This window comes from Lactuca saligna, chromosome 2 (genome assembly GCF_052625555.1).
Source record: "Lactuca saligna cultivar CGN05327 chromosome 2, ASM5262555v1, whole genome shotgun sequence".
In the NCBI taxonomy this organism is placed as follows: Eukaryota; Viridiplantae; Streptophyta; class Magnoliopsida; order Asterales; family Asteraceae; genus Lactuca; species Lactuca saligna.
Genome location: NC_136418.1, coordinates 180,098,308 through 180,124,183, shown reverse-complemented (window position 1 = coordinate 180,124,183; position 25,876 = coordinate 180,098,308). Strand labels below are relative to the sequence as shown.

Here is a 25,876-nt window from a genome sequence, read left to right as displayed (position 1 = left end):
TGTCATGTTTTGTTACAATTCTTAATGTCATGATTGTCTCTTCTAAATAAATCTTTGCCTTTAACTTACTGTCTTACTAAGAAATGTTAAGTTTTTTTTTTATTTTTCTACTTATTTTGGACATGTGTATCTATCTATACATACATTTTTACATTTAATAAATAAACGTTTAAGTTGTTATACTTACAAAATAAATAAGCATTTATCATCTGTAATTTTTCATCGGATATTAACATGCATGTATGTATTTATCCAAAAATATTAAAATTCTTTTTCTGACCTAAGCTTTTGAAGTTCAAGTTATATTGGATACATCTTTTGAATGATGTATGTATTTATCTGTAAAATTTGGTAAAGATTAGACAAGTTTAAAGTGTATGCTTCTTAATCACCATGTTTATTAAATGCACTAAAAAGTAGATCAATTCGAGTGTCATAAAAACGTACAGGATTATAAAATTACAAACTCCATAAAAAATCTTATTTGTGTTTTTTTATAATTTTAAACGCTTTATGATTTGAAAAAATTAAAATTAAAAACTCAATAAATGCTTCGAAAAAACCAAAAGAAGTGGCTTTTACGTAGAATTTTAATTTATAATTCGGTTCCGAAATTTGAATATAACCAACACGTTTGTCTAAATACAATATACACGTTTTGAGTAAGTTATATAAATAATCTTTTTGGTTTGAGGTAATTGCAAAGTTCAACTTTGTTTTTTTTTACTTATACGGTCCCTAAAATATTACTTCGTTGCTTAGTTCGTCCCTCCCATTAATGGTGTTAGTTTATTTTTCTCGTTAATTTCTAATAAATGATATATGTACCCTTATTTTCACAATTATTATTATTATTCTAAGAAAATATAACACAATTAAACATATCACCATCACACTCTACACCACCCTTCTACCTAAAAATCCCCAACTCTCATTCTCGGTGCCCCATCTTCCTCCTGCTTCAATCACATGCAACGACCAAGTCAAGTAAAGCAGATTTGATTGTATTGCATGAATATATGAAATCATTGAAGTAGAACAAAACCTACCAGATAAATATAAATATTGGATTTGGCAACATGGTTGTGGTTGTTGAGAATCTAACTCTAGAAAATTGAAGAATTGAAGTTAAGCGAACCATATGTAAAATTGGTGTATGCAAATTCATCTTTCTACACCATATTTGTTGAACGATTTTGTTGCGGGCGCTTTATTCAGGCTTGTAGCATTGTCTTGTTTGGCCATATTTCTTGAATAATTTCATTGTATGAGCTTAATTCATACACGCAGTCAAATAAACGAGATAATATGATAGATGGATTTGAGAAATCTATATATATAACCTATCAATGTATGTCGATCCTCCAAGTTATAGTCGTTGCTCATTTAGCACCTCCTACAATCTTTAGAGACTTGACATACAATTACTAATCTTGTATATATATCATCGTCGTCACTCAGTATTATAACAACAAGTAGTAATAGGAAATGTTTAAAAAGAGAAAAAAAATGTCATTTTAACAAGGTTTGACAGTAGAAATCAAATGGTGAGGTAAGAGGGACAAAATAACAACAAATTAAGTTTTCGGAGTCGATACGAGTAAAAAAAACAAAAGAAAGGGATGAGACTTGTAAACTACCCAAAACGAAAGGGATCATTTATGTAATTTACTCTAAACCTTTATATATATTATATAACCCACACACCATCACTCGTCATCTTCATCCCACAAACAACTTTTATTACTAATACTCTTCTCTTCGCTCTGAAACAAGACAAAAATGGCAAACAATCAAATCATCATTACCATTTTCATCCTCCTCCAGTTAGCCTTCTTGAAGGCAAACACCACCACCCATGAGGTAGCCAGCAGATATAGAGATGACCCGAGAGATGACTACCCGCCGAGAGATGACATTAACACAGCCCGCGTTGTGGTGGAAGGAAAAGTGTATTGCGAGAGATGTAAATACGGCGGACCATGGTCTCTCTCCGGAGCTCAGCCAATTGAGGCAGCCAGAGTCAGCGTTATTTGTAAAAACTATAAAAGACGACTGAGTTACTACAAAACATATTCCACCGATAATGATGGGTATTTTTACGCAGAGCTTAAAGGTTTCAGGATGTCCCATTATTTATTGGATCATCCTCTTCAAAGTTGCCGTGTGAAACTGGTGTCATCTCCTCTTGACCATTGCAACCTTATATCGAATGTCAACAATGGCGTCGGTGGCTCACCTTTACGATTTGAGAACAAGGTGCTGTTTAGGAGGAATACTGAAACAGTCATTTATGCTGCTGGACCTTTGGCTTTTCGTCCTAATGATTGCTACGCACAAACCGCTCCCTAAACTTGATTTGATTTCATGATTAATTATGGTATTTATATTATAGCGGGTTAATGAAAGGTATTGACGAAAAAACTGTCACCAAAGCTCTAATTGAGTTTAACAGAATAATAAACATTAAATTTTGTTTCAGTGTGATCTCAACCAAACTTTTTTATTTTAACCGGCAAATGATTACATTAATAATCGAAAAAAATGGAAGTGCTAGAAGAGATTTTATATCATTGGCCACGTTTGTTGGTGGCACTCTTCTTGTTTGAAAATCCAATGTTGTTAACTTGGGGATTATTAATTTACGGGCAATGGAACAAAATATGATTGGTATCTTCATCACTGGAATTGCATTGTGGACATGTTGTGGATTCAATGTTAAAATGTTGGAATGCTATCAAGGTTCTCCCTCCAAATGAAACACAACACCTTAACATATATATATATACTTTATACTTCCTAAAGGTTATTTTTAATTCCAATTGAAAGCCCAAAGAGAAAAGGCCAAAAACTAAACTGTTTTTACATAGGATTCGATGACTCGACTTCTAAATTTACAGTCTTCTACCAAGATTAGTGATATCATTTCATTTATATTTTATCAAGAAATCATAAATTTTGATTTATAAATCAACAAATTCATTATCAACCAGAAGAAAGTTTGCAATTGATAATCTCTATCAATGCAATCGACGTTCAAAAACCAATCGAAAGTTACTATAGCAATGATTTTATTTTCAATTGAAGGTCTTCGAGTACGTAATATGTTTTCTAAATCAACATTTATTTTATTATAAATGTTATTTTATGATTTAAGTAAAATGTGTTTGATTATTCAAAAAACCTACGGATTATGGGGCGAGTTTGGGTATCTGTTGATTCAGTGGATAAGGGTATGGGTTTGATTATTTAAAACCCTGCGGGTTATAGAGCGGGTTTGGATTGGATATTGAAATTTGTTTAAAGGGTTTGGATCAAGGTCGACTCGCTCCAAACCAACCTATTGCCAGGTCTAGTAATGTCTATCCCCTTCTTCATTAATATATCCTTGACTTTTACCATGTTGTTCCATACTCCCATGTATGCCTTTTTGGCCATATATTATGAAGGTTTATTGTACAAATTATAGATGCCTTTGATGACTCTACAACACAGCTCGTTTTCTCCCTTCTTTAGTCATCACCACCATTTAACTATCAAAGATAAGTTACAAGCTCGCAACGATCCCAAACCAAGTCCTTCAAATTCTTTAGGAGACACCACCTTCTCCCATGCTACCCAGCATATATATATATATATATTTTTTTCTATTCATCCGTACCCCCCCCCCCCCCCCCCCACACACACACACACACAAAGGAAACGTCTTCTTATTTTTTCAAACATAGTGATGACCCCACTAGGTGCAACAAAGAGGTAGAAGTAGTAAGATGGAAGACTACCCAATAGAATTAGTGAGAGTTAATCTCTCCCCAAGTGATAGAGTTTTTGTTTTCCATGCGCTAAGTTTTGCCTGCAACCGATCAATCACTGGCTTCCAGTGTCTTTTGGTTCATGCTTGCACCGATGGGGACCCCGAGGTATGTGAATGGCAATTTGGTAGGTTTGCATCCTAATGGGAGCGTGAAGTTGTGAAATCTCTTACATGTCTACCCCTATACCAAACACTCGGGATTTATGGAAGTTAACTTTAAGTCCTAATGAGGCCTAGAAACATCTAAGTATCCTTGCAAGATTTTTGATATTCTCCTTACTCCATTCTCCTATAAACAACGCATCATCAGCGTAGAAGAGGTGAGATATGAGGATATCGTCATGTAGTATTTGGATGCTTTTGAATAAACCTTTGTTATAACGAGTGAAACTAGTTTTCATGCCAACATGACATCCAACTTGGCTTCTTCGCAGCATTTTAATTTTTAAATATATATTGACAACAAGTTGTTTAATATTTATGTATTTAGTTATCAAATTTCTAATTAAGTCAAATTGAGCCTTAAACATCAAAATTTCTAAAATGCTGTCGGTCCTGTCCAAGATGATGGGCTCAGGGCCCATAATTTTTATTAGCTATTTTATGTCATAATTACTAAGAAAATTAGATTACGCATGCTAGGAGCCCAAAAACGAGGTCCAGATTGATATATAACTGAACTTTGGAAGAGATCATCGTGTAGGCTTCATCTTCTATTATTCGTTGAATCCCTGCTTCAAAAAATCCCAATTCTCAGGAAAAAGGAAATTCAAACGAAGGGGTTGCGATGCGATAAAAAGAGGGAAATTGAGTTACGGAAATCTAATCGTTGGCTATGGAATACAATCTTTGAGATTTTTTTTTTTTTTTTTTTTTTTTTGTGTGTGTGTGTATGTGTGGGGGCCTCAAAATATGTTTAGATTGGCCCTACTTGGCTCCATGTGGAAATTTAGATTTTATTCGGTTGTGTCCATGCCAACTTCTGCTTTTAATCATATAGACAGTAACAAACGTATAAAGAGTCAAACTGATGATAAGTCTGAAAAACTGGAATGTGAACTTAACCCTATATACATTTGTTCTAGTCTATATAGTCAAAAGTAGAAGCTAACCCTATTGGCAGAAATGATCTGTGGACCATAGTATGTTTGTCACAGTTTTAACCAACAATCTCCACCTTAACCAAAAAAACTAAATCCAACCAATATTTTTAATACTCGTTAATACATAACATGAGCAGGTGAAATATATTTCTATTAGCTAACTAATATATTTATATTAATTAAATAAATTTAAAAAAAAAATGATATTTAGATATACAGTTAATGTTCAGCAAACTTAATCGTTTATTTTGTCAAACCCTTGATGACAACTTGACAAGTGTTGTATGAAAAAAAAAATGCATGTATAAATATATACGTCCAAAGTAAATTGTAAAATGCAAATTTAATTTTCTTTAAGTAAATTAACACAATATTTCTTTAGAGGGCACAATTGAGAGGTATGGTAAGAAAATATAATTGTTTAAGCCTTTAAGGAAAACGATATACTACATACAATCCTATATCTATATGTATCAATAAGACTCTCAATTTATTAAGTATATTAATTAACTTACAAGCAAATAACACCTTACTTAACAAATCAAGTATAAAGCATCAAATATGATTCGATGGTTTGATCAAATTCAACCATATAATATATAATGTAAATTAGTAAAAGAAGCGTCATTCACGTCTTCAGTAATTGCACATCAGTACATCACAATATCCAATATAGCCTAGAAGTCTAGAACACCACGATTGCAGGATGAATATATTCGTAATATTACTCCTAAAATATGTAAAAATGAAATTAAATTATAACTAAATAAATAAATAAATAGGTGTAAACTTATATATAGACACAAGGCCACAAGCTGTATACCAATCTATAAATTATTAAAGAAAAATTGCAAATTTAATATGTAAAATCAACATAATATGATTTGATTTATAAAAGATTCGTTTCAATGAGTGGCTTTCACGTAGAATTTTCATTTAAAAATGGGTTCATAAATTTGCATAGTAGCTACCACGTCTATCCAAATCCAAAATCAACTTTACTTTCTATTTTTTTTATCAATCATGTAACATTCACAACAAACTATAAATAACACACACAATCTCCCATCATCTTCATCCCATAAACAGCTTTCAATCTTTTTTTCAAGTCCGCGACCCACAAAAAACAAAAATGGCAAACAATCAATTCATCATCACCATCTCCATCCTAGCCCTCCTAGCAGCAACCACCGCTGCCCATGAGGTAACACCCCTCAAACAAGACAAAACCGCCACTGTTGTGGTGGAAGGAAAGGTCTACTGTCAGAGCTGTAAATACTTCGGGTCATGGTCTCTCACCGGAGCTGAGCCAATTCCGGCAGCCAAAGTCAGTGTCATTTGCAAAAACCATAAAAAAAGAGTCAGTTATTACAACACTTTTGCGACCAATGAAGAAGGGTATTTCTACGCAGAGCTTAAAGATTTCAAAATGACACATTATTTGTTGGATCATCCTCTTCATGCTTGCCATGTGAAGCTTGTGTCATCTCCTCTTGCAACATGCAATCTTTTGTCGAATGTTAACAATGGCATCAATGGGTCGCCTTTGAAATTTGAGAACAAGGTGTTACATGGGAAGGATTATGAAGCTGTGGTTTATGGATCTGGACCCTTGGCTTTTCGTCCTTCTAATTGCGACCCTGAAACTGAAACTGAAACCTAAACCACTCCTTAAATTTCATTTCATTAACTGATTTCATGATTATTATGTTGTTCGCTTTTTGTTGTATTCGAGTTGATTTTGTTACGTTCTATCTTTAATGATATTAATGCGCTTATTTGTAATGTTTAACTAAACGACTTTCTTCGAGGAAAGAAAAGAAAGGGAAACAGTTTAATGGCTCTTACAATTACAAAGTTGTTCAAAAGTCTAATGGCATTGCAAACATCTTGTTTATATCATCCATGGCCTCTTTTGTGCAAACAGTTTGCTCAAACAAATCATTTTCTTTTCTTGAAGATGAACCACTCGGTTTGCAAATCTTTTCTTGAAATTTGTCATTTTCATCATCATCTGGAAGTATCAAAAATGAGATGGAAGTTTTCTTCTCCTCGAAGGGTTTCTCTTTCTCCTGCTTTCTTGGTCTTCTCTTCCTTACAAATTCTATAGGTTTCCCAAACATGCCATTAATGTCATCCATGGCCTCCTTCAAGTTCACTGTGGGCTCCACTAGACCATGGTGGCAAACATTTTCCACCTTTGGCTCATCTGCTATGGTGGACCCCACAAACCTCAACATCACTGTATCTTCTCTGAATTTTTCTTGTGGACATTCTACAGGAATATCTTTAGGAATTTGAAAAACGAATGAACCTTTTGTCATATTTGGATTCACTTTTTCCTCAAATTTGTCTTTTTGATCTTCTACTATTTTCTCTTCATCATCATCATGATCACAATATATTTGAAATGGTTCCTCCACGGGTCGACCCGTGTCATTATCATTAAACACCTTGAAGCTGTCAGCATTTTCTTTATCTTTTTTTGGATTGGAGTTGGAGTTTTGAAAAGGTTCTGGACCTAAAGGCTCACGAAACATGCTATTTATAGCATCCATGGCTTCTTTGGTGTTGATTGTGGGTTCCACAAGACCATGATGACGTGCATCTTCAGCTTTAGATTTTCCAACAATTGCAGTTTTTGTAAATCTTACCACAACCGTTTCATCTACTCCACTTCCAATATTTCCAACCTTACCCTTCTCATCTTCCGAACTTGGTGAAATTACTTTTTTGTCCTCTACTTGTCGGGACTTTGATTGTGTTGAAGGTGGTTTATCCTTCACTAAACCTACCCCCCGAGTCTTTTTGTTTTTGTGTCTTTCCATTCTGTGAAGAAATTGATCGAATGATTTTTGAAGCTCATCTTGTGGCTCTGCAAGACTGCCACATATTTAGATGTTATATTATTAATTCATCATATAGTCAGATAATTACTTGAAGTTGTAACAAATATAACAATCACTTACTTTTGCACCCCTAAATGATACATCTTTTCAGCATCAGTAAATTTCTTCAATTTCTCATAATAAAGAGCATAGGCCTGGTAAAATAGTGATCTCCTGTTCCCAATGTGATTCGCCTTCATGTTCTCCAGAACAGCACCAGGGTCATCAACAAAATCCAACTTCACATACATGACAACAATATAAAAGATGAATGAGAATCATTTTGAGTGATAAATGATGATTTTTGTTGTTGAGTAAGTTGTTCTTGGATTGATAAGTGTTAACTCGTATGTGTTCATTCACATCTATAAAACATCAAATTGTGAATTTTCAGGGTAAACGCATATGCACCTATATGTGTCTAACTTGAATCATATAATTATCTGATCTTCATTCTGATTATTGAAGTCACTATAATCACTATGACCAAGTTCAATCCTACAGTTATTAAAGCTAAATGCAAACGCCCCCTCAGCTTTGAACACATACAGCAGTAGGTTTGATCTAAAAATCAAAACGTATTTATCTTTCGGAATAATATAAGTATAGTTAGAAGAAGCCTCTAAACAATGCTCAAATTAGCGTGTAAGCTTCTACATTCTCTTAAATCTAACATTTACTATACAGATTAGAATCTCGAGAATTAGAATAAACAAGAGGATGCAATCAAAGTGAATGGCTAGGGTTACCAATTTCATCCAAACACGAAGATAGCGTAAATCGTTGCGGTAACGGAGGTCTGTTTCGAAAGTTTGAGCGCACTTTTGAAGAAACCGAGGAAGTTTCTGTTTGAGTAGCTGTTGAGGTAATAAATCCGTCATCTTCTTAATGCCTCTGTACGAGATTATTCGATCATTCTATACAATCAATTCTGATATTTTATTTAACAGTGGGAAGAATAGATTTAGGGTTTTGTGCTTACCGGAGCCATGGTAGAAGAGGATCTGCGCCATTGTAGGTTTTGATATCACAAATCAATGAAGAAAATAGATTTTCATTGTTGGTGTTGGAGTTATTCGCCATTGTTGGACCTTCAGGTGAGGTGTGTGCGTGTGGGAACGCCTGTCAGGAGGGAGACCTAAACATTTGAATTCGGTAAAGGCGTTTGTCTTTTGTTGTACATAATACATATTCCCCTCTTTTCTAGGTTTGATCCCTCTACTTAAAGCATTATAACTTTGGTTCCTTCAAGTTTCAGAAATATGCCATCCACTCCTTTCATTTATTTTAGAGATTATTAACAACAAACACAAACACAATGAAAAAGGGCTAAAGAAGATGCAAATGTCGAGCATGCATCTATCAAAGTTGGATTTATTCTTTACTGGGTTATAACATGTAGATATAGAAAATAATAACAATAATAATAATTTTAATTAAATTATAAGGTAATTTTAAGGTAATTATTAAGCAATTATAAAAAAAAATTAATAATTATAAATATAGATGTTTTGTTGGAAGTTCATAATGGTATAATTATTGTTTGAAACTAGGAAATCACAGTGGTTTGAATATGTGATCGACAATTTGTATTTGTAGATATGTTGGAAGTTGATGAAGAATGAGATGAAACTCTAAAACAAGAGCTTTCTAAAAATATTCATCAAAGCAAGAGTAGAACCATGAATACATGCTACTCTACACTTGAGTTTATTGTTCATAAGCCTTTGAAATATATACCAAATATATGTTCAAAGGTGAAACAACAAATAGACTTTGTCTGGCTTCAAAATGCAAGAGAAAGGAGGAAAATAGAAGCCTTGAAACTTCGAAAATTGGCAGCCATGTAGAGAGTAAGGTGCTCTCGGTTTTGACTCTCTAAAAAGACTAGAATCATGCTTGCAAGAACACTCTATTATGTCTTAATCCCTTAGATTTTATTCAAGACAAAAGCAAGTGAATACCATGATGGGTTTTAAGCATAACAAACAATCATATGTGTGCATGCAACCCTAAAACTAATATGTGTTTTCTCTAATTGAACATATGATATGAACAACTATGTAGAAACCCTATAACACTAAATATAATCAAAAAAGCACAATTAGGGTTACAAAACATACATTTGATTGTTGTATAGCAATAACAATCCAAATCCTTAGTGTTGTTGAGATTTTGAGAACAAGCGTCACAATTGTCACACCTCTAATGGCTCACACCCAACATTAGCAATAGAAGAATGATTGAGAATGAGGAGGGATGTTGCAATTTTCGGTTGGATCTCTCTTGGGACAAGTGGCCGAAAATCATAAGGTTTCAGCTATATTTATAATGTAGTCAAGAAACCCTAGATAAGCCTAAATCCAAGATTATCTTAAAACGGGTAATTATCTATTTTCCTGATTATCCATTAGAGACTATGCTAGAAACCCTAAGGCAATAGAAAAATTGTCCATAGCCTACGGAGGGTTTTAGATTGCCTCTTGCTCAACTATTATTACAATTAAGTCCCTGCACTTTTAATTGATTTTTTAATCCTAAAATTAGTTCTAATTAATTTCTGATTAAATATTAATTAAATATTACTATTCCTAGTTAATATATTATTCTCATAATGTTGGGTTATATTTTTGTTGTTTATGTTGGGCTCTTAATTTCGTAGTGGGTCTAGTTTGTTCTCTATTTATTGGGCTTAGGTTGTTAATGCTTTAATGGGTCTGTATGTGTTCACGGTTAGTTTAATCGTGAACAGTTAGTACTTATATGATGTTTATGGTCTTGATGGGTTGGACTTTTGAGGCCTTGTACTGATATATATATATATATATATATATATATATATATATATATATATATATATATATATATATATATTGTTCTCCGCCGTGACTTAGTAGTTTTTACCCATTGTTGGTTCACGGCTGAAGTCAGAAGGTTTAATGTACCAGAAAATTTATTAATCAATAGAATCGTGTGCATTGAATTCTATTTTCGTGTGCTTGAATCTCTTTTATATTTCGCATTTGCTAAATAGATTGATTGATATTGCATAAGATTCATTGTTTTGGGACTTACAATTGGTATCAAAGCCTTAACGGGTATCAATCGCATTCAAGGTCTTTGGAATCAGTTTCAGTTGTTCTTGGGGTTATTGACCTATTTAAAAAAAAATTAGAATCTTAAAGCCTTAGATTTTTGTTTTGTTATTTATGTGTTCTTCGTGAAATTGAGTTTGGCATTCATCGTGTTTATCGGAATTCAGATATATCCAATTCACGAATTTTAAGGAGGCTGGATAAAATTTAGATTTTTTCTTTAAAGATTAGCATCAAGGGTATACGGAATTTACGGAGTTCACGATCAAACTTTCAAGGTTCACAGATTCTCTTTGGTTAAAGCCTTAGTTTACGGTCAAATTTGGAGTTTACGGTCCAACACTAAGCCTAATGGTTTTTCATACTCGTTTACAGTCAAACCTTAATTATTTTTTTGGAAGTTTTCGAAATCATTACTTTAAAATGGAATCCCAATTTACAAGCACATTGCATTAAGAGTTGGACTCTATCATGGGAACTACCACACGTATTCCTCGACTTTTGTCAGCTGATAGATTTCCGGAATGGAAATTCAGAATTGATAAATACGTTAAGATGAAGGATCCTAAGATATAGAGGAGCATTCTCAAAGGTCCAGTCAAGATTACAACAGTGGATGAAAAGGCTAAAATTGTGATCGAAAAGAAGATAGAGGACTACACAGATGAGGACTTTGAAAAACTTGAAGAACATGACAGAGCTCTTGCTACTATTACTATGGTTGTCTCCTGAGATTGCTCAAGGCTTTAGGGAATACACATCTGCAAGGATTTATGGGAAGCTTTGATTGAGGTTTATGAGGGAAATGAGGACATGAGACAGAGCAGACGGGACTTAATTTAACAGAAGTTTAACCTATTGAATCATGTTCTAGGAGAGTCTCTGGAAGTTCAACTGCAACGATTTATTACCCTAACTAGTGAGATGAGCATGTGTCACACCCTCGAACCAGACGGCGGAAACGTCTGAGTGCTCGTGTGACTATAAATTGAAATATCATCACAATGAATATACATGAAACATAACACAATCATCGCCAAACATTACATAGTACAACTGGTATTGTTCACGTAAAGTGCACTGTTTACAGTACATATTCCAAAACATAAATTGTATGATGATTGACATTTTATAAAAAGAAATTCCCAAAATACTCTTGAAGATTCTTCAACTTAACGATTACCTGAGAATACAAGTTATTTTGAAAATGGTCAACATATATAATGTTGATGAGTTCATAAGCATGTTTGACTGAAAGATTTTGTATTGTTTGTGTAACCCAGAACATCCGATATTTTCTTTAAATTATATGAAAATGATGTAATGATCAAGTATAAATGTATGTGTGATTTCCATTGTAAAAACATGTATAAGTAAGCGATCCAAAAATTTTCTTGTATTGTATCTGTTGTAAGTAAAAGGTAGTAAATAATAGTATTTCCCCAGAAAATCCGATATTTTTTTATTTATAAAAGTGTTGTATTTCTTGTATTATCGTATGAACTGTTTCGTATTATTATGATTTAAGCACTTTGATTCCCATAATGTATCGATGGTAATGGATATCTATGTGAGTCGTTATAACCATGCATGGTAATGACTAGTTTGCCTGTCTTGGCATAAATGCCAGTTTTGATCAAGGTTTTGTCACCCTAGACTGGCCTAATCTAACTGTAGCGAACAACTCAGGTGTGGGGAGTCACCCCCGTGTAGATCTATACACAAACTCTCGCTCTCCCTCCAGGAAACTCTAATTATAACTACAAGCTACGGCTATACACTCAATCGTGTCGACCGACAAGTCTCACTAGATCCCAATTATTGTCACATAAATATGTATAATGTTATATGTATTTAGATTTATAAACACCAGATGATACTTGAATGTGAAAAAATACGGCCCAACAAACATGAAAAAAGACAAATGTGGCCCATTAGACATGTAAGTTATTTCCAGGCTTGATAGTATGCAAATGGACACGTTAAAGCCCATTAAGCATATGATGAATTTTTCCACGCTAAATTAGCATGTAGATGGGCCACTAAGGCCCAATAACATGTAAAGCTAATTTAGGCCCATTAAGCATGTAGTTGGGTCACTAAGACCCAATAGACATGTAATGAATATATTGGTCCCAATAAACATGCAAATGGATCACGAAGGCCCACTAATCATGTATAGTAAGTACTAGGCCCAATATATGTACCATTGTTGTATTTCGTTTATTTGTTATAGTATAGATTCTTTTGGTTGAAACATTTACCCATAATGTTATAAAAAGTCCAGTGTTTTGTTATAATGATATTTTACTTCAAAATTCTATAATTTAAACTCATTTATAATTTAAGCTCGTGAAGATCCTAAACAAAAACTGGCATATAAGTGCCATATGCTTCAGTAATTTGGAAGCATAAAATAGGTGTGTTGTAATTTGTTTTTTATCCCTAATTAAGTGTACTTTTGGCTTTCATCTATTCAAGTTCATCGATGTGTTTTTATTTTTTAATTTTTAGGCCTATGTCGATTTTTGATTTGGTTCGCTTTGTTTTGTCACCAATCAGCCTTTATAATTTGATTATTTTCGTTTGTAATATTTAGTCATCGGGTATTGAAATTAGGTTTTTGTTTATTAGATTTTGGTGCCTAACCAAGTGATTCCTTGGGAAATGAGAGAAAAAAATACAAGCACGATCTTCTTCAGAATGCAGAAGAGTTCCATTATGTATCTTTCTATTCCTCTCCTTTTATGTTTCTATATATGTGTGTTTGTATGTATTGTCTCCAATTTGTAGCTTGTGGAATCTCCGTGTTCATTTTATTATGTAGCTTCAAGAACGACCCGTTCGATTTCTATATTTTTTTGAGCTGATGTTCAGCAAGATCAACATCTTAATCATATTCTTTTTTAGAAAATAAATATCATAAATATTGTAACCATTTTATGAATTTAAAGATCTTTAACATGCTCAAGGCTTTTAATTATCAAAGTATCCTGGTGATGGTGATTTGAGCATAAGTATGCTATATCCCTTTTCTTCATTTTTTCCTATTAAACTTATTTTCCATTTTGATCTTTAACCCTTTCTCTATCTGCTTTCCATTATCCCGTTCTCATTCTGTTACGTTTTTTTTAATATTTTAGAATTGTTTTTTGGGTTGTGATCATTATTAAGTGTTTGGAAGAGTAGGAAGTTTCATTGATTGATTACTAGAAGTATCAAATTGAAGATCTTAAGTTTAAAGTACAAACCATTTGTGCATAAGGTGTTCACATTGCCACCAACTATGCTTTCTTTTGAAAATTGTCTTTATATTTAACTTATGAAGATGATCTCTAATCCTGAATAAACATTTTGAACTATGTTTGAACGATGTGTTTAGTGTATTCTTTAGTTACTGACTTCTATCAAACAATAAATTAAAATTTTGATCAAGGATATTTTGTTTGTACGTTTCATTTTGCATTTACATGGGTTTTTATTAGACAAATGTGGTAGCAATTTTTCAGCAAGCCGAAGAGCGAGGATTTGAGATGTGTAATGAGCACTGAAATCACCACCAGATGTCTATTAATTTCGGAAGTGAGGATTGTGATTTCAAAGTTCAAACACATGGTTATAGCAAGTGGATGTGCTTAATTTCGTGTCTTGTGGTGGAAAAAGTTTTATGACAAGAAATTAAAGAAAACACCACCCTTGTACTTTTGATGCAAAAAGTGAGTACCATGATCATGATAGAACTACAATCATAAGTGGTTTTATATAACGAATAACTTAACATCCCAAGTAGGTTTGTTAAAACAGATCATAAATGAGTTTAGGGGGTGTTTGTTTTATCTTTTAAACCAACTTTTAGCCTTTATGTTTTCCTAAAAGTTAAAAAGGAACCAAAAGATGTTTGGAAAGGGAAAAGACCTTTTAAAAACTACTTTTCAGAAAGAAGGAAAATGAGCATTTTGAAAAGTCATAGGAACGTGACTTTTTGTAACTTTTGAAGCCCTTAAAACTGAAATTACTTTTACAACCCCAACTACCCTAATCCAAATTACCTTTTTTAGTCATTTTACATGTATAAGTTAAACCAAACACTTTTTAAAAACAACTTTTGATTTTTTAATTCTCAAAAGCTAATCCAAACACATTTTTAAAAACATCTTTTGTAAAAAGTCCTTTTACAAAAAGAATTTTTGAAGGTAAAAAGATATCCCAAACACCCCCTAAATGAAAATAAATTACTGTTTTTACAATTATTTGTTAAAGAACTCGTAAAATAGATCATAGATGTGTATGATTTGGTTTGGTTATGGAGCTCGTATAAAGAAAAAAAAATTGACAATCTCTTTTATCTACTTATAGAATGCTCCCGTTAAGAATATATATCAATATCTTCAACTACATCTTTGTAAAAGTTATTAACTCTCTTAATTTATCTTGTAAAAATGTACCTTTTTTCTCTTTTATATTCACATACTACTTGTGCACAAAATTTACCCTATTTTTTAAATCGGAAAGGTTGATGTTTCGACTCATAAAGGCATAAATCATGTGTTTGATAATATATAAAGGCATATAATATGAGTGTGTTTAACATAATATGAGTGTGTTTAATAGTTAATGTGTTAACTCATAAAGACATTATAAGATGAGTGTGTTTGATGATATATTTTTAAATAAGTTTGTGTGATTGGGATATCTAACGTCCATCCGTCATACTCCAGAACACGATTGTCTTTCTATTATACCTCTACACTTTAAGTTGAGTTATTTTAAGGCAATGTTCATTTAAAAACATGCCTACTTATAGCAATGTATTTTTATTTTTTCCCATTCGGTTTTAACTATGCTCTTGGGTCGTGCTTTGCACAGCCTTCGGATTTCCCTATAGTATATATATATAAGAAAACCTTTGGTTTTCTCTTAAAGATAGACACATCATCTCCATGAATCAATTTCGTGAATCCAAATTCCAAATGGATCGGATCTAGTCTGCTCATACTTGTCACTCCACTAAGCGGTAGGAGAGAAAGACATATGGTCTCCACTATCTTTTTCTTCATTTCCAATGTATCATTTCATCTATCACGTGCCTTAGATATGTATATTTCTATCTTCCACCACCGTTCTCATTTATTTATCAACCGTCTCTCCTTTTTTTTACCACCATTAATCTCTCCACATCTCCATCAACCTTCTCCGATTCCCAGTCGATCTGATGCTCTCCTCCACCATAATATATAGATTTTGTTTCCTTATTTTCATCTGGTTTATTGTTTCCCGTTGTTGATATCTTCCCCTTTTCATCCATCACTTCTCCATATTACCAAGTCAATTTATTTTCTTTTTTCCAAATTTTTGTGTTTCCACTTGACTCTTTCATGCCTTTTTTTTCTTTCAAGGATTTGACCACATCAAAGCCTTAATTTTTTATACGATTTTGTTGTAACATTTGCTCCGTCGATGACAACACTTAATGAAGAAGCAATCGAGTCATTCATGAGCATTATGGTTTTATGAGTCGGTTTTATTTCTACTGTATAACACACACCACAGGATAGCTACTCCAAGACTTTGCTATCACCGCTTTTGCCTATTAGACCACCTGTTAACCTCCACTATATCCATCTACCCTCTACAATATTCTAACATCACCACATTTGTCTATTACCTTCATTCAAGAAAGTTGCTTCTTTTTAATTCTTCCTTTTCTCTCTCTCTCTCTCTCTCTCTCTCTCTCTCTCTCTCCAAAAAAATGATTATGTTGTCATATTTTTTCCATATGCAATTGATTTTGGATATTTCTTCTTTGAATAGGCTTTGGATTAATTTCGAAGGATTTAAAGGTTTAATCAAAATGTAATCGACTCCTCTATCTCACTTTAAATTCCCGTCTCTTCTGAACCTGTAATCATTTTATATATCTTGTTATTTTTGAAGTCCTAACCTCTTTGTAGCCTTGATTTCAGGTAAGCTTTGATGATTTTAGTAAAGTAAGGTATTGTTTCTTGTTGCTTTTCCTTTCTTTGTAACCCATCTTTCTTTTTCCTCCAACCACTCACCGCCATGGGTGTTGCCATCTGAAAAAATGGTGTCTCCGTTTTCATTTTCTAACGGCTTACAGATATAATTTGTAGAGAAACATCAAACTTCTATTATGGATTTGTGAAGAAATGAAAGTAATCTTGTTTAAACTCGTCATTATAAATTAGATTTTAAATTGATCACTTTTCTTGATTGTAGATTTGGGAAGAAATACAAGTAAGCTCGTTTACTCGATTTTCAAAGAATTTAAATGGTAATTATTGAATTATTATTTATCTCTATGTTCATTGTCTTAGTCCCTATCCCATTTGCGTTTGACCACTTTAGGCCTTGAGCATATTTCCCACTCTTTGAAAAGCTACCTTTCATTCATCTTAATTGCTTTTGGAATTTTACTTTCTTTTTGCACTTGTTGCTCTAGTTAAGATGTAATAAGTTTAATGAATTAAGGTTTTTGTTTTGCGTTTCTTATTTTTACAGCTATACCAAACCTCTTGACGATGAAACTTAAAAGTGGGTGTTATGTGGAAAAAAAATTAGCTGGAAGCAAATTGCAGATTGAATCTTATTATCTTACACTGTGAAGGTAACTCAAACCTCATGTACTGATTAACTTTGTTAAATAACAAGAATTATGAATTTCTTTACCAGTAAATTGAGTGACACATGTCAATTGTGGAAACTATATTATGTTTTTATATATCAGTATGGAGTTTACAATTTAATCCCCTGATTGATGGAATATTTGATGATTTAAGGAGTAGATATTTCTGAATGATCGTTTTTGGTAATAGTTTTATAAGACAGCTTCTAGTGATCAACTACCACAATATAATATCAATGAAACCACATATGTTACATTGGGTGGTACATGATTAACAATATTTAATAATTGTTATTATTCATAAATTGTTTTTACTCATTTGCTATATTAATTTGTAGCTATTGGACAAAATTAGAAAAAAAAAGTATACTATCTGTAGTTTGCTTTTGTTTCTTGTTATTAAACTATTTCTAAACTAAAAGTTTTTTATTAACAAATATAATGTTGCATTTAGCTTCATTTGTTGTTGTAACTACAAAATCTATATCATCATATCTACATATATTTATAAAGGTAGTATATTTCCTTTCACCACATTCATTTAAAACTCTCTTGTATTTTCTTTCACCATATTCATTTGAAATTCACATGACTTTTCAATTTCTTTCTAATAATGATTATAACTTGATTAATAAGGTTAAATAAATATCAAACCTAAAGTGTAATCATATTTAAACTAAACTTCAATATTAAATGAATATATTTACTTCTACTTATAAAGTTATGTTTTTTAACTTTTAACATATTATACTTAATTTATTAATTTTAATATTTTTTTTGGATGTAAACAATTATTATTTTGAAGCTATAACTTTTGAACAATTAGTATAAAATACTTAAATTATTAATTTAAATATAACATTACAATGTCAACTTAATTATAAAATTTAGTTCAATTTAAATAACCAAAATAATATTTTGTAAATTGTTAAAAGTGATATATTGTAGTGTATTTATAATAATGATTATAAGTTGATTAATAAGATTAAATAAATATCAAACATAAAGTGTAATCATAAATAAACTAAATTTCACTATTAAAATAATATATTTACTTCTACTTATAAAGTTATGTCTTTAACTTTTAACATACTATACTTAATTTATTAGATTTAATATGTTGTATGTAAATCATTATCTATTTAAAAATACAACTTTTAAATATAACATTTCAGTTCCACTTAAAAAACCCAAAGAGTATTTTATGAATAGTTAAAAATGATAAATTGTAGTGCTAAATGCAAAAAAATAAATTGTAATATCAATTTAATTATAATATTTCCTAAAAATATTTTTATAATCGTTAAAAGATTTAAAATAAGTAGCTTAAAATAATTTGCAATAACAATAGCTAAAAGAACTCTATATAAATGATTATATTGTTATCTTTAAAAAAAAACAATGTTTGATGTTTTAAATAATTATAATAATAGAAATTAAAACGTTAAGCAAATAAATTTTAAAAAATTAATTAACAATAACAACAACTATAAATAACATTAAAACATATATTATATTAAATTTTATTCATGAGTAACTCACGGGTAGAAATCATTCAAACGATCGAGATTATGCAGTTATAATAGATGTATATATTATCTTATAACTCAAAATAATCAAATACATTATATCAATTTAGTATAAGAATTACTATATCAAATTTAACAACAAATTTATTGTTATATTAAAAAACATATATTTTTAAATATTTCAACTATATAGGTGTTTCTGTGCAACGCGCAAGCATTCGCCTAATCATTATCATTATATACTTATAAAGGAAGCATTTTTCTTTTCACCACATTCATTTGAAACTCCCATTACTTTTCAATTTCTTTATAATAATAATTATAATTTGTTAAATTAGGTTAAATAAATATCAAACCTAAAGTGTAATCATATATAAACTAAATTTCAATATTAAAATAATATCTTTACTTCTACTTACAAAATTATGTTTTTTTTTTAACTTTTAACATATTATAAATAATTTATTAGTTTTAATATATTGTTGGATGTAATACATTATCATTTTAAATGTATAATTTTGAAATAATTTTTATAAAATACTTAAATTATTAATTAAAATATAACATTACAAGGTCAACTTAAATATAAATTTTAGTTTAACTTAAATAACCCAAAACATATTTTTAAAATAGTTAAAAGTGATGAATTTTAGTGTCTTTCTAATAATGATTATAAGTTGGTTAATAAGGTTAAATAAATATCAAACGTAAAGTGTAATCATTAGTAGACTAAATTTCAATTTTAAAATAATATATTTACTTCTATTTATAAAGTTATGTTTTTAAAATTTAACATATTCTACTTAATTTATTAGATTTAAAACGTTGTTGTATGTAAACCATTATCAATTTAAAGCTACATCTTTTGAACAATTTGCACAAAATACTTAAATTGTTAATTCAAATATAACATTATAGTATGAACTTAAATATAAATTTCAGTTTCACTAAAAAAACCAAAGAACATTTGTAAATAGTTAAAAGTGATGAAGGCAAAAATTAAATTATAATAACAATTTAACTAATATATTTCCTAAAGATACTTTTATAACTGTTAGAAAATTTCAAATAAGTAGTTTGATTTAACTTACAATAACAATAGTTAAAAATAACTCTATATAAATGATTATATTTTACCTTTAAAATCAAAATAAATGTTTTATGTTTTAAATAATTATAATGATAGAAATTAAAACATTAAGCAAATAAATTTTAAAAAATTAGTTAACTATAACAACAACTATAAATAACATTAAATCATATATAATATTTAATTTTATTGATGTGTAACTCACGGGTAGAAGTTATTCAAACGATTGAGATTATGAAGTTATAATAGATGTATATATTATGATATAATTGTAAATAATCAATATAATATATCAATTTAGTATACGAATTATTATATCAAATCTAACAACAACGTTAGTGTTATATATATATATATATATATATATATATATATATATATATATATATATATATATATATAGGGTAAAGTGAATATACCTAACAACCTTATATAAGCTTAGGTACCTAACTCCATAATACTACATCGGTTTGTATCACATTTACATTGTAATTGCCTAAGGTTCTTAAACTTCAACCCCATAACTTTATTACTTCCAAAATCTTTGGACTTTCACCAATATTTTTCTTTTACATCACATCTTTCTATTGAATACCGCCTGATAAGCTTCATATCCTACCGCTACAAATGAAATGATGTAGGAGAAATATAATGATGAATTTCCAAATTTTTTTTGAAGTAAATCAAGTTTAGGGATGAAGTTTAAGAACCTTGGATGATTGCAATGAAAATTTAATGCAAAATGACCTAGTTTGATGAGGTTAGGTACCTAAGCTTATATAAGGTTGTTAGGTATATTCACTTTACCCATATATATATATATATATATATATATATATATATATATATATAAAGACTTCAGTTACATAGGTGTTTCTGCGCATTACAATGTCAATTCAAATATTTATTTTAGTTCCACTTAAAAAATAAAGAATATTTTGTAAATAGTTAAAAGCGATAAACCCCCTTTTTTAACTGAAGCTAGAAACCCCCTTTTTTAACTTTCTCAAACCACATTCATTTGAAACCCCTTTTTTTAACTAATGCAACCCAAAAGTTTTCTTAGTTATGATTTAACACTCAAAAGTTTTATAACTTATATTATGTTTAATTAGCATTTAGTGAAAAGTTTACTATAAAAAGGTCAATCTTTTGTGTCTTTTGTGTTATATAAAATCTTACATGTAAGAAGGATTTGAAGATATTGTGATTCAAAAGTTTTCATATAGTTAAAACATTCACGATCCAAATATGATGATTTGAAGAAATGAGTTATGTCACATCGATGGTAATTGTAATATGATTTTTTCTTTCAACCAAAACAAATGAAGCTTTTCTATTTTTTCTTTATATTCATTTTCTCATTTAATCTTTATATGTGATTTGTGTGTATTACTCAATCTTATATGTGACCCTCCAAACATCAATGTTTTGCTTGGAATATCTTTATGCTTCTTTTTTTTCAAGAAAAATATTTTAATTGCAGGTTAGTGAAGAATTGTCATCAAGTTTCTATGGTTGAATGGTGTTAAATGAAGAAAGAAGATCCATAAAATGGATATAGGTTTTTTTGTTTGAGCAAAGTTGATGAATGTCAATTTTTTCTTTTGATTTTTAAATGTATGTTTATGTAACATCTTTATTTATATATTCAACCACCCAATGCTCTTATTTATTTGATTATAGTTTTTTCATTTTGATTATGTTTATTTTCTATTATTTTTTTGTTGGGTTATCCTATATAACATATTTAAAAGATAACATAATTTTGAACATTTGATATGTAATTATGATAGAATTATCATGATATGTTCTTCGTGTGAAAGTAATTTATCCATATTACTACGACAAGAATTATATATAACATTTACGAATATATATATATATATATATATATATATATATATATATATATATATATATTATGTGATTTGTTTAACATATATATGCACCTATGTATGTTATAAATTTATAATTAAATATATTTATGTTTAATAATTGAAGGGATTAAAATGATGCATCAAAACCAATTATTTAGAAGAATATAATAATAATAATAATAATAATAATAATAATAATAATAATAATAAGAGTAAATTACACGAATGGTCCCTATGGTTTAGGGTAATTTACGTGTTTGGTCCCTAACTTATTTTTTTAACTCGGAAGGTCCTTACAGTTTGTTTTTGTTACGCGCTTGGTCCCTGTCTTACCTAAAAATACTATTTTGCCCTTGATTTTGTAATTTATTTAAATAAACACACCCCCACCTCCACCCCCTCACCTTACCTTACATACCCTACAATTTTTCCCTATTTAAATAATAGTCTTTTTAGGTAACATAGAGACCAAGCGCGTAATAAAAACAAACAGTAGGGGCCAAGTGCGTAACAAAAACAAACAGTAAGGACTTTCCGAGTTAAAAAAATAAGTTAGGGACCAAACTCGCAAATTACCCCAAACCATAGGGACCACATTCATTTGAAACTCACACTACAACTCAAGAGTTTTCTAATTTATGTATATTTATTAGTTACAACTCAAGAGTTTTTAACTTATGATTATTAATTAGTAATCACTAATAACTTTTTGTTTTCTTTTCTTTTATAAGTTTGTAAAGTTTTGCTCATTAAAAATATTAATGTATTTGAAGAGATTTGTGATTTAAATATGAAGAGTTAATGTATATGTTATAATAGATATTTTAGTGTTTTTATATTATTAAAAGTTATACTGTTTATTTTTCATATTTTTTATATATCTTTTTTAATATAACTGTTATAATAGATGTTTTTTCTATTTTTATGTTACTAAAAGTTGTAGTTCATATTTTTGTTCATACGTTTTGTTACCCGTTATATTATCATTCATTTGATATATAATTTACACAATTTTAAACGGTTTACAAAATTATCAAATAATTATATATATCACAATGACTTAAAAATTAAACTATAATGTTTAATAAAAACTAATATGTTAACTATATGTTTGCTTTACTACTAGCATTTTGTTTCAAAGTAGAAATATTAAATAATAATTTGGTAAAAATTATTATTTTAACTATATAATTCTATTCTCGCGCAACGCGCGGGGATTCGCCTAGTTATATTATAAAAGAAACATTTTTACTCTAACCATATTCATTTGAAACCTCTAACTTTTCAATTTCCTTTTAATTAATAAATTATTATTATTATTATTATTATTATTATTATTATATATATATATATATATATATATATATATATATATATATATATATATATTAAAATTGTCTACCCTTAGCTACAGTAAAGTGGCTAAGGGATTGATAGAAATAACCCTTCATATATATATATATATATATATATATATATATATATATATATATATATATATATATATATATATATATATGGTTAGAATCGTAGGTCGTTTCTTTTAGAGGTCATTTTATATCATTTTGTAAATTCCTTTGTATACACGTGTCGTTTTCGATTTGCTTTACTTTTTTATCGACCAATCAGGTTTCGATTTCTGTATTTGATGTTTATGTGTGGAACTCTCTCTATTCCTCGGTATACTCTACTAGCGCCAGAAACCACTGCCTCATACCACCTCCTACCTCCGCTCAAGAAATCTCCATTAACGACCGTCTCTTCTTCTTCTTACCTCCACGAACTCCTACCCTAGAAAGTGGATTTCAGATTCGTCGGCCCCCACAAGCCCTAAAAGCACCCCACCGGTCGCCGCCACCACCACCATTCTTGATCCACTTCGACCACCACCGCCATCTCTAGTGTCTCCGAGTTTCCCACACAAGCTCCACCACATCCTCATCAAATGATCCGCCACCACCACCCTCTCTAGATCCACTTCGACCACCACCGCCATCTCCAGTGTCTCCGAGTTTCCCACACAAGCTCCACCACATCCTCATCAAATGATCTACGATCGCATTGCGGAAGAAATCAAATCAAAGCTTAAGCAACCCGAAAACCCCAAATCGATCAAACATCTGTCGATCACCGAAAAATGCAGCGGGGTCGTCCATCTGGTGGCTATCAGAGGCATCCAATCATCATTTCTTCTCTCACACAATTACATGCACGACTGGAGTGTTTTACCAATTTATCATCTACCGATGTCGACGTTTTGTAGACTTCACATCGTATCCCCTGTCGGCCTCCCACCACCTTTTGCCCCTGGTAATAATTTATTTATTTATTGATTGATTATTCGGTGGTGTTTTCACCCTTTTCTAGATTCATATTCAGGTATAAATGAGCAGTCAAAATTCATTAACTTGCTTTTGTAGTTTTAAGTGAAGTGGTTAGATAGTTAGATTCGCCATTCATACTCCTGCTTCAGAACCGACTTCAAAATTTTGTACAAATTAATTTGAGGTTTTGTAAATTGACAAGAATTCCCTTTTGTGTTAAATTTACAGATGTTGTGTAGAAAGCGGTAGAAATTGAGGACTTTGAAAAACTGGCTAAAGATCTTGAGAATGCTTCCCCACTTGAAATCATGGATAAAGCCTTGGAGAAATATGGCAATGACATTGCTATTGCTTTCAGGTAATCAATCATACACAATATTTTTTTGCTCCGACAAATTCTCTTACTTCTTCTCTCTTTAGAGTACAACTTATGTGAGACTTTAGGTTAAATTGGCAATGACAAATCAACTGAGAAAACTTTTGTCAACTTTAACTTTATATATTTTCTGGGAGCAAGTATGTGAGTCGTTATTTACTGTAGCTCTTATTGAGGGGAAATGGTGAAAGAAGTGGACAAGTTTCTTGGTTGTAGCAGGGGAAGGTAACTGCAACCCATGTGTTTCTCATCTTCATCATCGGTTATTTGAGTGTGTACTTATTTATTCATCATCTTTTCATATATCTAGGTTTATTCTAACAAGTTCATTAAACACGTCTAACAACAACTCCAAAATCAAGGGGAAACCCGAACCGTTTTTCGTACATGTTGGTTTTCAGCTTAGTTGGTTGCATGTCGGTTGAAAAAATGGTCTATAGAAGCTGTAATATGCTGAAGTGAAGTGCACATGAAGTGTTTGTGGAAATGCTCAAGAGAAGGTAAGATGTTTCTATTATATGTTGAACAGTTTGTCTGACCTACACAGATAATTACGTAACTTGAAAGACAATCTGAACTTAGGTTAATATTTTTTGTTTAACATATAAAATCAATAATCTTTTTTTGCTTGGTGTTATGCATGCCATTGTGGAGTGTTAGTTTAAAAGGTATACACAAGATTGTATCCATGAAGATTTGGCTTACAAAAGTACTCTGGAATACATAATTGGGAACATATGAAACACTATCTGAACTAAGGTTTACTAAATGATCTTTCTTAAAGATTTAAGGGATGTGTTTTTTCACTTAATGACCTTAGTGTGTAAAAAGGAAACAATGCCTTGGTCCTATTTTATAAAAATATTGACTTTTTCCTCAACATTTTATTAAACAGGGAGTGCAGACAGTATATGTGTACTATCTGATATTAATGCAAAGTTGTAGATATTATGATGGAGACGTGTCATGTGAATGTGAAATAGATTTAAATTTGGAAAATTTAAGCTCAAAATGCTTTGATTTTTGACAATCATAATTAATTAATCAATTTGCATGTGTTATTGATCATTTTCTGAATTTAAAGGTGTTTTTAAGAACTGGTACATAATTACATAAAGTTGGGTTATGCCCAAG

At 30.6% G+C, this 25,876-nt stretch overlaps 3 protein-coding genes across 3 annotated transcripts; 2 read left to right on the top strand and 1 right to left on the bottom strand.

Moving 5' to 3' along the window:
* Nucleotides 1–1,782: 1,782 nt before the first annotated feature.
* Nucleotides 1,783–2,352, top strand: LOC145030453 (non-classical arabinogalactan protein 30-like). Its single transcript, XM_078978819.1, has one exon. It carries the CDS (start codon nt 1,783–1,785, stop codon nt 2,350–2,352), a length of 570 nt encoding a protein of 189 aa, XP_078834945.1.
* A 3,630-nt stretch (nt 2,353–5,982) lies between these two features.
* MOP10 (Pollen Ole e 1 allergen and extensin family protein) lies at nt 5,983–6,774 on the top strand. The gene has a single exon (XM_078977038.1). The coding sequence runs from the start codon at nt 6,050–6,052 to the stop codon at nt 6,578–6,580; it is 531 nt and encodes a 176-aa protein (XP_078833164.1). The 5' UTR covers nt 5,983–6,049; the 3' UTR covers nt 6,581–6,774.
* Nucleotides 6,205–8,953, bottom strand: LOC145028362 (Mad3/BUB1 homology region 1). The gene is made up of 4 exons (XM_078977037.1): nt 8,788–8,953; nt 8,555–8,699; nt 7,887–8,044; nt 6,205–7,800 (listed from the first exon to the last, which is right to left on the bottom strand). The coding sequence occupies exons 1-4, from the start codon at nt 8,886–8,888 to the stop codon at nt 6,780–6,782; spliced, it is 1,425 nt and encodes a 474-aa protein (XP_078833163.1). The 5' UTR covers nt 8,889–8,953; the 3' UTR covers nt 6,205–6,779.
* Between the last annotated feature and the right edge of the window lie 16,923 nt (nt 8,954–25,876).

What these genes read in the sequence shown, in the direction of transcription:
- LOC145030453 (XM_078978819.1), top strand. Translation starts at nt 1,783, where the DNA reads ATGGCAAACAATCAAATCATCATTACCATTTTCATCCTCCTCCAGTTA.
- MOP10 (XM_078977038.1), top strand. Translation starts at nt 6,050, where the DNA reads ATGGCAAACAATCAATTCATCATCACCATCTCCATCCTAGCCCTCCTA.
- LOC145028362 (XM_078977037.1), bottom strand. Translation starts at nt 8,888, where the DNA reads ATGGCGAATAACTCCAACACCAACAATGAAAATCTATTTTCTTCATTG. An exon ending in TTCGTGTTTGGATGAAATTG is followed by an intron (nt 8,045 to 8,554) that starts GTAACCCTAGCC and finishes ATGTATGTGAAG; the next exon opens with TTGGATTTTGTTGATGACCC. An exon ending in TATCATTTAGGGGTGCAAAA is followed by an intron (nt 7,801 to 7,886) that starts GTAAGTGATTGT and finishes AATATGTGGCAG; the next exon opens with TCTTGCAGAGCCACAAGATG.